The sequence below is a fragment of the Phaenicophaeus curvirostris genome, chromosome 10 (assembly GCF_032191515.1).
Source record: "Phaenicophaeus curvirostris isolate KB17595 chromosome 10, BPBGC_Pcur_1.0, whole genome shotgun sequence".
Taxonomy (NCBI): Eukaryota; Metazoa; Chordata; class Aves; order Cuculiformes; family Cuculidae; genus Phaenicophaeus; species Phaenicophaeus curvirostris.
The window spans coordinates 25642066-25655039 of NC_091401.1; the positions used below are offsets into that span (position 1 = coordinate 25642066).

Sequence of the window (12974 nt, forward strand, 5' to 3'; positions counted from 1 at the left end):
ACCATTGATAATGATGTTAAATGGAACTGGCCCCAAGAACAGAACTATTCCCTCTTAGTACAGACAACTGGCTGAGCACACCACTAAAGATGTGGGTTTATTTTGTGTTTTGTTGTTTTTTTTTTTCTCCTTACTACTGCAAAAAAAAAATCTCTGTACTTTATGGTGCTTTCCCAATAAAGTTGCACTTTCATTCTGATGTTGGAAGGAACACAAACCCAGCCTAGTCTGGCCCAGATTAAACGAATACTCAGCTAGAGAAAAACAAAAAAGCAGTAAAATGTGGATGATGGAGGGCAGATACGTGCAATTCAACTTTTCAGGACTTTTCTGGACTTCTCCCGTATTTCACAAATAAAGATTTGTATTAAAAGCACCCAGCAGGTGTCAGTGATTCTTTCCCTGCCCAGGCTGAATCATGGCTTTGCTGGTGTTACAGTGAGTGGCAGTGGTGACGGGAGAATGAGGATATAAAGCTCTCAGGTTATAACCTACTTTTCCTCTCCAGCAGGCTCTGTCAGAGTGGGAATGGGAACTGCTTCACTGCGTGGTTTAGATCATTTACCTGAGCCAGGCAACAAGGAAATGATAGTCCAATGACAGCTCTGTGAGCGATACAGCTGTGTACGTGGAGTCTTAGTCCTGGGTCTGGACTAGAAGTTCATTGCTGATGGTCCTTCCAAGGTCCAGAGGGAGGTTCCCGTGTAGCTGAGCTGCTGTGTTCTGTCTTCTGCTACTCTCCCAAGGAGAGTTCACCTCCCAGCGAAGTAGGCAGAGTCTGGAGACAAAACAAAATGTGGGTTTGGGTCCTGCTTTTTTTGCCTCAGTGTTGAGAAACTACAGTTCAAATTCAGATCAGCAGTGATTGATTAATTTGAAATATTTGTCTTCGCCAGTAAGCAGCCTGGAGGCAATATTCTGAGATCCTGTGCAAGAACCTCTGAAGTGTGGCTTGTAGGATGATACAGCGAGATGTTCTATCACAAGGTAAAGTAAATCTGAACGATGCGCTGCCAGCAGCATGCTGGTTGGGTCAGTTTGCTGCTGGGAATTGCAGTGAAAAACAAAGAAATGAGGCTGATTGCCATTATTGCTCAGTTGAGGAGCTTAATGGTTGATGACATCTTTGAAAACAGGTAAGGTAGAACCATAGAATAGTTTGGGTTGGAAGGGACCTCAAAGCCCATCCAGTCCCACCCCTGCCATGGGCAGGGACACCTCCCACTGGATCAGGGGCTCCAAGCTCCATCCAACCTGGCCTTGAACGTCTCTAAGGATGGGGCAGCCAGAACCTTGAGGCGTATCCATCCTCACAGCCAGGTCTGTCCAGTGCAAATATATAGCTGAAAGAAACAAATCAACCATAAAAATGAAATCACACACAATTCCACAGAAAAAAACCTTCTAGATGGGAAAAGCTTTGTTTAGAATTGGACGCGATGATCCGGTGGGTCTCTTCCAACCTGGTTTTTCTGTGATTCTGTGAATCTGAGGACGTCTGCCTCTTGCAATACTATTTATTCATAAATAAGTATGTAGAAGTAGCTGAGTGCAGTCTTTAATATTTTTTCTTCTTGTTGTGTTTGTCTGTGCCTTGCCCTGCTATGGCAGGGAGGAAAATACACGTGTGCATGTGCGTTAGCAGCAAGGAATTTGTGTGTGTGGTGTGCTCTGGTGTCTTTGCACACAAAGAAGCACTGTTTGAAAAAGGATCTGCAAGTTTAGATTGTGTGGCATGAGAGGAGGAGGAAGACAGGTTGGTGATAGAATAGGGTATAAGTTGCGCACAACTTATGGATTTTTGCCTTTACGCTTGCATAATTGTTACTTCTTCCTGATACATGCAACTAATTAAAGAACTGAAACAGATTTAGAAATTCTAATGGACAGAATGAGTACAGCTTAGAATTTAAACTTTACCTTGGATCTGTGTGGCACTAAGGCACAACGTCAATGCTCGCTGTTTACGTTATCTTTTAAAATACCTGTCGAATTTTTTTTTGCCCTGTGTGTAAGACTGTTTTGGGAGTTTTCATCGTAGAGAAATGATTGGTTTAGGTTAAATTCACTTCAGTTAGCAGAGAATTCATTCATCCAGAGTAAACATGGCTTTTCGGTAAGAGGCTTGGCATCAGCTCACGGATATCGACAGCAACAGGAAAGCAGCTCTTGCAACACTTGGTAAGGGATTTGAGAAACCGAGTGCCACGTTTGCTTAATGCTCAGTATAAAACAGTTGTTTCCTGTTCTAGCAGTATAGCAAAAAACACACCTTGGTTTGGTATTCCCAGAGCTTGGTTTTAATACCCAATAAGTCATGACGTGGACTGTTGTCCTGCAGAAGGAATGCTCTCTCAAGGGTCATTTTCAAGTCAGCTTCTTCTAATCAGAATAAATTACTGCAGGACGTAGCAGCAAATCAGATTATCGACTAGGCTGCTCGCTAGTAATTTTGGTCTTTGCTTTCAGATAAAAAGATTTTAGCTTCTTACGTGACCTTATAGAGACCTTCCAGTACCTGAAGGGGCTACAAGAAAGGTGGGGAGGGGCTGTTCACAAAGGCTTGTGGTGATAGGACGAGGGGCAATGGGGATAAGCTGATCTAGTGGGAGGTGTCCCTGCTCACAACAGGAGGGTTGGAACTAGATGATCTTTCAGGTCCCTTCCAACTCAAGCCATGCTGTCTCTGAGTTTTGTAATCAAAGAATTAGTCCTGGGGCTGTGAAGTGTCTGCATTTTAGCTGAGCTGTTCTCTCTGATCTGTACGGTGCAATGTTATTGATGTGAGTTCTGTCCATCCCAAAGGGAGGTTTGCCACTAATTTCAGTTAGAGAAAGGACAGGAAAATAAAATCATAGAATAACCAGGTTGGAAGAGACCCACCGGATCGAGTCCAACCATTCCTAGTGTTGAGCATAGTGTTCATAGTGATTAGGGAGTAAAGCAGGAAATGTGGGGAGGTCCTCAAAGCTAATGGCTCAGTAGCTCAGAATAAAACCTCATAGAAAAAGAAGGGGAGTAGGAAACAGAGGAGTCGCAGCAGAGGATACATGGAAAACCAGTGTGATCGCACGAGTACCACCATGCTCATTTCCCTGCTTGATCTCGTTTCAAGCAATAGGAAGGAATTTGTTGAAACGTACAACATAAACAGCTTTTATGAGATCATGAGCGAGGGCTCGTGTGCAAAGCCTAGAACAGCTCATGAGGAAACGAGAAATAAAATATGCCATGACATCATGGTTTCTAAAATCAGCCTTCTTGATTTTGATACAGCCCTGATTTTTTTTGTTCTCTGACTGTGACTTTCCTATTGAGTAAACCCTAAGCTGCTTCTTGAGTTACTTTCTGATGACTCACAGGGCACGGAAAGAAGGTTTGGGTTGTACTGCGAGCACTCAAACAGCCCTGGCTCTGCGATACTGGGATGGATGTTTACTTGCTTAGGGAATGATGACACATGAAAATGGGGAAACTGCCCGGGGCTGGCTTTGCACAGTGCAGAGCAGCAGGTAGTTCAAAAAAACCCACAGACCTGTGTAAGAAGTCACGTGGATGTCGGTCAGACCTGTAGCTATGCACGCTCAGCTGGGAGCACAGAGCGAAACAACTGGAGAAGCAGTAAGGTTTGATTCGTGAAACAATCCTGCTGCGTAATGCTGCAGAAAAGACAAATTAATTGATGAGTATGTCCGCCTGGAGGTTTTTAATCAGTGTTATTAGGGCTTCTGTGCTCTCTGCAAAGCGGCTGAGGTTCAGCTTGGTGGTTTTGTGAGGCTGCTCCAAGTCAGCAGCAAGTGTTGGTTCACCCTTTGGTCCGTAACTACCAAGCCCTGGTGTTAATCCTCTGCGATGTGAGGCAGCGTGTGCTTTTCTATACGTAGGCTGGATGTTTTTATCATTTGGCAGCCCCCTTCCCTCTAGAAGGGAGACAATTTGAGCGGCAGCAAGGCTGGGCAAGCTGCCTAATGTCACTGAGTATCTGCAGCCTAACCCGTGTTCTCGGGAGGAGTGCGTTTCTAAGCAGTCCCTAGGAAATGAGACTTCTGAAGTTCCTTCCTGAGTCTGACTTCCAGACATATTTCATTTGGAAGATCACAAAGGAGGATCCCTTAGAAGGGAAACCGCTACTTAAAGACATATGCCTAGAACGGACGATGAGTTTAAAGCGCGATATTCCTCTATTGTTCTGCTAACTGCTAAGCATCTCTGTCTGGAATCATACCCAGTCTTGGTTCCTGCGAATATGAAATGACTGAATCAAGCTGAGGAGGTTAAAACGCTTCTCATACTTAATGCTCTGTGATCTTTCGTTAGCTTTGAAGAGCGAAACTTCTCAAGTTCTTGAGAGATGGCTTTAGAGACATGTGGAAGCTGTTTGAGTTGCCTGCTGATCCCTCTTGCACTTTGGAGTATTGTTGTTAACATCCTATTATATTTCCCTAACGGGAAAGCTTCATATGCTGCCAGTTACCAGCTTCCCAACTTCGTGTGGCATTTTGAAGGGATCTGTTTCTCAGGTGTGCTGGTAAGTGTTGATGCTATGGGCTTGCGATGAATTACTGCTGCGAATAGCATTGTGTTACCGTGCAACAACGGAATCGAGCTAATTGTGTTTCTAAAAAGAATGTGGATTACTGCGGCAAAAACACTGCAGGCAGAAAAAACTCAATCAAACTGAAAAAAATGTTCATATACTGAATGACACGCTATGTGCACTGTTTAATTTAATGTAAGCGATTTTGCAGGGTTGATTTCTTATTGTCCTGTTGGGCTTTTGTTAGTGTGTGATTTATGCTTGTATTATAGAGGCACTATATTGATTTAATCCCCTGTGGAGGTTGAATTAGAGCTCTTTTAGCATAACAAAACGAAACAAAACCTAAAAAAAGCTGCTTATTATTGTTTAGATGTTTTTAAGAGCTGCACGCCTTGAGCATTCAGAGGACTGGGTGGATACAGCTTATGATGCATCAAGTGCCACTGTTGTTAGGCTAAATGCAAAAGGTCATCTCACTGTGATTGGCGCCGTAGGGTTTTCACTGCTACTTTTGTACTATGCTTATCTGTAGGAATAAACTAGCACAGAGTTGCCCACCGTAGCCTGAGACACGGAAAACAGTTAAATGACAGAAAGGCACGCAGGCAATATTTGAAAAGGTCTCATCTGCCCAGCCAAGGTTTTCCTGGGAAGGTGCAGAACTGTGAGAGTTACTAAAACACGAGGCATCCTCTTCAAGTTGTCTAGTCTTCCCAAGGCAGGAAAACCTAATCTTTTTCTAGCAGAGGAAAAAAAAAGTCAGACAGAGAATTTGAACTAAAAAGAATAGTTGAAAATTTGGGGAAAAGCCACAGTGATATTTGTATTTTGAAGCCTTGCATTGGTATTTGCTCTTCTACTTGTGAGCTTGGATTTACTCTTTCAGCTTCTCTCGTATAGCTGTGTCCATCCCAGCTGGGACAGGAGACACCGTGCTCTTGTTTTCAAGTAGAAGAAACAAGTACCGTGACAGCCTAATAAGAACAGTCCACGATGTGCCTTGAATAATTGTGCTTTAAAACCTCAACAGAGCAATACTGATGCAGCCCCTGCCTTCCACAGGCGAAGGAGACTGGATTAATATCTGCAGGAGTCTCACTGACCTTATCCATCCCCTTATAGATCCTCCTGTTGGCAGTGATTCTAATAGCCCTGGAGTGGAGCGTCTTCTATCGGTGCTGCCAGAGTGAGAGCTGTAACAAAACCTACAGGGTGAGTCTGTGCTTTATTTTTGTGTCTAACGGTTGTTCTCGGAGCCTTCCTGCTCCCGTGTTTCCAGCACGTCCTCTGCTTCCGTTCACAAAGAGGGATTTGAAGTCGAGTTGAGAGGTCGCGAAGAGCGGAGCTCCTTCCTTCTGATGCATAAGCAGGGGGAAAGAAAAACAAACAAACAATAAAACCTGACAAAAATGTCCTTGTGAAATAAAACAAGAACGCAGAAGGCCTGGGAGTTTCAATGCTGTGCAGGGAGGGGGTTGAGTCCCCTTCCCTGGAGGTTTAAGGGATGGGTGGATGAGGTGCTGAGGGACATGGGTTAGTGATTGATGGGAATGGTTGGACTCGATGATCCCATAGGTCTTTTCCAACCTGGGAATTCTATGATTCTACGAAGTGCCACAACTAACTGGCTTTATCCCCTTGCTTCTGTTATTTGGAAGTTATTTTTTCCAGTAATGACTTAATTTACCCTATCGAGGATACAAACGTGCTTAAGGCATGTTGTATTCCTCCAGCATTTTGGGAAACAGGTTTGCTAAAATGCATGTTTAAAAAAAAAAATTCCCCAGACAATATTTAACCAAGAGTTGTGAAACAATCTTAAACTCAGTCTTAATCTTTATTTTTCACGTGTAAGCTTACTATTCTTTACCAGGCCTTTTTCTTTCTGAATTTCAAAGACTGGGACAACCAAATGTGAAATCCATCCCCAAGGCAGTAGCTAAGATGTGTTGAATATATTTTCTGTGGACACTGTCCATATCCCATAATACTCGTCTCTCTTATTTCAGAGTTTTATTTCAATTGTGCTAGCCCTGCTCGGAGTGGCTTTCTCTGGATACAGCCTCATCATTTTTACACTGGGGTTGATCCAAGGCCCTTTCTGCAATTCTTCAAGTGGATGGGATTATATCTTCAAAGACACTGCTGGAGGGTAAGAGACTTCTAGATAATTTTTCTTGTTATTGTTCACCAAAACAATAGCCAAATTCTCTGATTTTTCCACAGATTCTCGAATGCAAAACCCTTACTGTTAAGTGAGGTTTTTCAGCTTCTTTACTGAGAACCAGAATCCCCTAAGAAATGATTTGCCTCCTTGTAAGGAAAGAAAAAATGTAATGAAGATATATTTGAGGAAAAGAAGTATTTTCATTCAGCAGAGTTTGGCAAACCTATGCAGGAGTTATACTGGTGTAATGAAAGTCCGGAGTGTGGCTCCTGAGTATAGGAAGCCCAAAGTTTTTTTGATGTACTGTAGGGAAAATAATGTGTATTTAAATTGAGTTGCCCCCATCACATCTCATTGACTTCACGTGATTGTTTCTCTAACAGGTACCTCACGGATTACCCTGCTTGGTCTCGGTGCACGGAACCTCCGAACATAGTGGAGTGGAACACCATTTTACTTTCTGTCCTCATCGCTCTTAGTGGGCTGCAGCTGATCATCTGTTTTCTCAAAGTGGCTGCTGAGCTGAAACGGACGCTCTGTGGCACCTATTCTGTTTTTGGCCAGGTAACAAAACATCTGAGGTAACTTCCTCAGCATCTCCAAGTCAGTTTAGCTTCAGCGGTTTCTCTCAGTTGAGGACCTATCCTTTTGGTTTATGCATTCTTATTAAGTGGAATTGGGAGAAGAGGGTGATTACTTCCTTCCTTTTTTATTTGCAGGCTAGGATTCTCTGAAAAAGGCAAGAAAACCTTCACTGCTTCCTCTACCCCCAGAAAACAACAGAAATGGCTTCTCCAACATTTACGATGGTAGATTTATGTGCTGCAAAGACAATTGAAACCTTTGTCTTGAATCTTTGTCTCTATTTTAGATGAAATTATTTGAAGAGTTTGGCATCTACAGTTTTTCCACTTGTTTTCTAACCCATCCAGTTAACCCTAAGAGGGACTCCAGTTTTTTTTACCCTCCACCTTGTTCTGGCAACAGGGAGGTTTGAATACCACGGAGCTGCTCTTTTATTGGAATCATATTTTTTGTTTTTAAATAAACTTCTGTAGAACTGCTTTTACATTTTGCTTTCTTTGTTTAGAATATAGTAATATCAGTTGTTCTGAAAGAGCCTGAATCAAAGCCCAGTGGTTCAGGAGGGTTTATTCTCTTGAGAATTAGTGCGTTGGATGAAGCTATGATTTCTAAATGAATAAATCATAGAATCATAGAATAACCAGGTTGGAAGAGACCCACCGGATCATCGAGTCCAACCATTCCTATCAAAAAATTTAGTTACAGACAAAATACAGTGATCACAAAAGGCAGCAGCCTCCTCAATTCTTTCTATTTTGGAAGTTCTTAATGGCACAAGGCAATTACTGAGAGAAGTCCATCAAGTCTTCCTGCAGGAAGGCTTTTAGAAAGACTTCTAGGCCTGCTTGAAAGTTCAGATACACAGCTCTGAAATCAGCTGTGCTAATTAGTACACGTTAATAGCTGCACTGGGCTTCTTTTTATTTTATACTCAGAGGCAAACATTTTCTTTTATTAAGAATTACGTGACTTGAGGGACTATGTGAGAGAACCTTGTGAGTATCCGGTGTTAGCTTATTAATAGTCTTCTAAATTCCCTGACCTTGCTAAAAGGAAGGCTAAGTTCTTGATAATAATCAGATGAAAAAGAATAATCTGGTTTGAATTAGCTCCTAAACAGTCTTTTTAATTTCTAAAAAAAATTATTTCCAGTGGTAATTCAAGGATTCAGAATAAAGTGGGCGCGCGGCTCATGTTGAGCACTCTGGTTTTGAGAGAATGAACACCTGGGGAAGGTGAAGTATGTGCAGATTTGCAGTAATTCATGTATCCCAGTTATATCAGAACAATATTACATCAGCATCTAATATTAAATACCATCAGACATGCAAACCATGCAGTAAATAGGCAGATGTGGGTAATATACTTAGAAAAAATAAAATATCGGTCGTTTAATAGTTTCAAGACAATATTGAGATTTTGCCTTGATATTCCTATATCAGACTGGTTTGAAAACCTGATTTCTTCCTATAGGGTTTGAAGAATGCCTCTGTTCTAATTGCTTAGTTTCTGTTAACTTGCAAGAAGTAATAAAGGAATGGTGTTTAAGAATGGGGCTGGTCTTTTGGGAGATGGTTCAAGGTGACGTGGATGTTCAGAGGTGTACAGTCAAAAGGTGTGATTATAAAATGGGGACTGTTTGCAAAGGCAAAATTGTTTTCCCCTGGGTTTAATATGCATCCTATCATATATCATATTTATATACATTCTTAAGGATTTGTGGATCTTGTTTGCGGACCAAAGGGAAAAAAATCCAATCAACCTGTGCTCCTACCAAACACCTTGGTTGAATCTTGATGATTTTGTGCCTGCAAATCATGGAGCTGTTTATTTTGAAAATGTTGGAAATATTTGAATGAAGGTTTTGGTTCTTTTGTTGAAAAATAGTACGTGTAGGGTAGATGTTCAAAGCAGAAAGCCCCTAGAATTGCTAAATATTCTGGATGTGAATGATGCCGTTTCACTGAAGAGAGTGAACAAGGTATTCTGTTCAGACTCTGGCTCGACCATGGGAAAAATATAGGCTTATCTTTAGGGAAACAGGATGTATTGAGATAGATCTTGCTCTGCTGGATGAGAGTGGTGGGCACGTACCCTGAAGTTATGCCTGCAAGCTCTTACCCCTTTATTTTAATCCTGTACGTGACCTTTCTACTTTTCAATAACTTCTGTCTCTGATCATAGAATGGTTTGGGTTGGGAGGGACTTTAAAGATCATCTAGATCATGGAAAGTCTTGAGCCTGGCAGACAGGAGGTGCAAAGAGCAGCATCAAATGTGACAGCTTTTTCCACAGTAGTATTATTGGTGGCTGTACCTAACCCTTGGCAAGACCTAGCTGCCTTTAAGCCATCCTTTTTTTTTGTGATAGTGTCTTGTGAATTTACATTTCCACTTTACCACAGGCTGGTAGCTCCTATTTTAGTGGTTTAAATCAAAGACAGGCTTGAAATTTAGTTCTTGTTGGACGGATTGATTCTGCAGACCTATTTATCCATAATCCAGATGCTTCCATCTCCATTGCCATGGCCAGACTCAACTGTGACTTGATGGCTCAGCTTTGAAATGGGCAGTTTATTAGTTTGAAATTGGTGGCAAGAGTATTAAAGGCCAACGATGAGTCGCATTGATAAATTTAACAACTTGTTTCATCTTTTGGATGTAAGGCAAAGTTAAACTTGGTCTAATCAGTTCAAATCCTGATTCAACCCTACGTGTATTGTCTTTAACAAGAGGTGCTAGTGGCAAACCAAGATTCCTGGAAGGAATATTTAACTGGCTTGAAATGGAGATGTAGTTGGTGACTGATGGTGGTTGAGGCAACGTAACCACCTGGCTCTCCAGCTGCAGGACACAAGGGCAGAGAGGAGGTGGCCACAGAGCCAGGACGAAGCTCACACCATGAGCATATGAGAAACCGTTTTTAGAAGTGTTCCTCAGCCTGAAGGGCACGTGCTGCCTGCTGAAACCCACACATAAAATACACCTGGAATGAAGATTTGAGTTTATAGACTTCTGTAAGTGAGGAGTTACTGCTGAAATCTGGAAGGAAGAGTTCCAGCATTCTTTGGTCCTCACAGCCAGTGCATTTGGCCAGAGTATTATGATGCTATGCGTGAAACAGGAGTGTCGTTCACTTCGAACACCGTGACTGGAAATAGCTGTAGAGATTCAAGTTTGACCACAAAGAATGGTGAGTAAAGATTTGAAGTAAAATTCCGCGGTGCCCCATCCACCTCTGCATTTTAGGGGGATGTTATTCCTCGTGTAGGTTGAAGTGAGTCTTGCTGAAGTACAATTTCCTCATTGCTAGTTCCTCGTTTGTTAGATGGAAGGTTTTTCCAACATTGCAACAAGATAGGGTGGCAGAGGACAAAGGAAGCTCTCCAGAACTTTAAAGGGTGTTTACCTCCAGAGGTTTGCAGGAGGTCAGGCAGCAGGCTATAAACACATCATTCAGATTAGGGAATTGTGAAATTGCAGGGATTCAACTCAATCTCACTGGAAGCTTTTGTGGAGACTTTTTTATTTTTTTTTGTCAGAATATTCCATTTTTGTTTGTTCCTTTTTTTCTTCAAGGAAAATTTTTGAAGTGAAAGATCAGCTTTATATTTTCAATGCGATTTTGAGGCCTTTCAGCACAGTCACAGCATTTCAGCATCCTCAGTATGAGAAATGAGGTACTGGGGCTTAAAACAATATGGGGATAATCATGACACCAAACAGCAGACTCATAATTTAACCAGTTAAATTAGGTGCTCAGTCTTTCTCTGCCCTGTCTACCAGAGGAGAGAAGCTTCTGCTCTTCAGTCACTCCCTGAAGATAAGAAAATAGGTTTGGGAAGCTCAGCCACCTCTGGGGTTTGAGTTCCTTAAAACAAAAAGATAATAGCACTGTGCTCGGGCACACGAATATCATAAAGTTTGGCTGAAGCGTGATTAAAAGCAGTAATTGAAAAAATCTTGCCTGTCAGAAGTTTTTGGTTTGTATTTAAATAAAAACAATGTGCTCCATCCAACCTGGCTTTGAACCCCTCCAGGGATGGGGCAGCCACCACTGCTCTGGGCATTATATATCCATGCCCACGTGGATATATAATATATATTATATATATATATCCCACATATCCATGAACAACCCTGTTAGCTGAGTGTAAACGAATGATTTTGAATTCAAGTAGCATAAAAGAAGGTGAATGTTTTCCCATTTTTGCCTCAGTTAAATTACAGATGGGACACATGCTGATTTCTCCACGGAAACACTGACCTTCATTGATGGCAAAGGGAAAAAAAAAATAAATCACTCCAGAAATAATTTTGAGCATGTGATGCCAACCTGGGAAACTCCAGAATTTCATCATAGATTCAGTCAGATTTCGAAAACTTGGCTTTGGCTCCAGTCATTTAGACAGAAACAGAATCCTTCATTTAATGCAGATGTGTAGTAAGCTCCAAATGTGAGATTATGAACATCAATATTCTGACAGTACCTGATTTTTTTTTGTATGAATAGAGATTAGAATTGGCAATTTATCTGTATATCTCCCTCTAAAGTTTAGATTTGTGTGTTGTTAAAGAAACTTGTCGTGCTTTAGTTATGTTCTGAATCTTATTCCTCTGTCCAAAGCAAACATAACTCTTCTGATTATTGAGAAGGTGAAGACTGTGATTATTACAGATGTTCTTAAGTTGCCACACAATTAAAAATTTATTTAGAATGAGTGTGAATATGTCAGCACTCAGAAGAGATTTCTTCAAGAACTCCCGAGTGACTGAAGATATGTATTTTTTAATTGAAGCCTTTACAGTTTGCAAGTATAGAGGTGGCTTTGTATGTGTAAAGCTTGAAGCACAACAATATAATGGGTCTATGCTTGAAAGAAAAATGCAACTGCAAACTTCAGTTAGTTGGTTTTTAAACATCCCATGTTTGAGGACCAATTTTGTTCTTAATTTTTTAATGAGATCAGCAGACACAGAACTTGAATAAAGCAAAAGCATAGCCCTCTGCAGTGGGTAATATGTTTAGGTAATGCTAGCAGTTAAGATTATCTGGAGCTCTATACATCTATTATGCTTTTAATCATAGAAAAATGTGGCTCAGCCTGTCTGGTGATAGACTAGGAAGAAGATAACATAAGGAGTTCATTTTGAGGATTGAATTCTGACCCTCATTTCCATTTCAGCAATATTGAAACTGCTTGGAAATGAGATGTAAACACCCCCTTTCTCCATCTGTGAGCAGCCTGTCCTTTTCATCTCTAGCTATCGATGCCACGTTCTTTTCTGAAACTACATTTCCAGGGGAGTCACAGAATCATGGGATGGGTTGGGTTGGAAGGGACCTCAAAGCCCATCCAGTGCCACCCCTGCCATGGGCAGGGACACCTCCCACTGGATCAGGGGCTCCAAGCCCCATCCAACCTGGCCTTGAACCCCTCCAGGGATGGGGCAGCCACCCCTGCTCTGGGCAACCTGGGCCAGTGTTTCCATGGGACCTTTGGTGGTTTAGCCGATCTTATCTACGACCCCATCACTGTGTCAGCTCTTCTCCGCCACCAGCGACCTCAGTCCTCCCTCATCTGGGTCACACCAGCGCGGTGGATGCTGTGCAGAGGGGAGGCAGCAGGGATCTGTAGGTTCAGAAGGAGAAGAGAAACAGAGAAATAGCATCACTCCTAAG

The 12974-nt window shown here is 41.9% G+C and overlaps 1 protein-coding gene across 1 annotated transcript; it reads left to right on the top strand.

Moving 5' to 3' along the window:
• The first annotated feature begins 4031 nt into the window (after window positions 1-4031).
• Window positions 4032-7776, top strand: TM4SF18 (transmembrane 4 L six family member 18). The gene is made up of 5 exons (XM_069864845.1): window positions 4032-4528; window positions 5663-5752; window positions 6550-6692; window positions 7091-7271; window positions 7427-7776. Exons 1-5 carry the CDS (start codon window positions 4352-4354, stop codon window positions 7439-7441), a joined length of 606 nt encoding a protein of 201 aa, XP_069720946.1. The 5' UTR covers window positions 4032-4351; the 3' UTR covers window positions 7442-7776.
• Window positions 7777-12974: the final 5198 nt, after the last annotated feature.

Bases quoted from the DNA above. Each gene is read 5' to 3' on its own strand.
- TM4SF18 (XM_069864845.1), top strand. From the start codon at position 4,352: ATGGCTTTAGAGACATGTGGAAGCTGTTTGAGTTGCCTGCTGATCCCT. The intron at 4,529-5,662 runs GTAAGTGTTGAT...ATCCCCTTATAG, and splicing joins TCTGTTTCTCAGGTGTGCTG to ATCCTCCTGTTGGCAGTGAT. The intron at 5,753-6,549 runs GTGAGTCTGTGC...CTCTTATTTCAG, and splicing joins GCTGTAACAAAACCTACAGG to AGTTTTATTTCAATTGTGCT.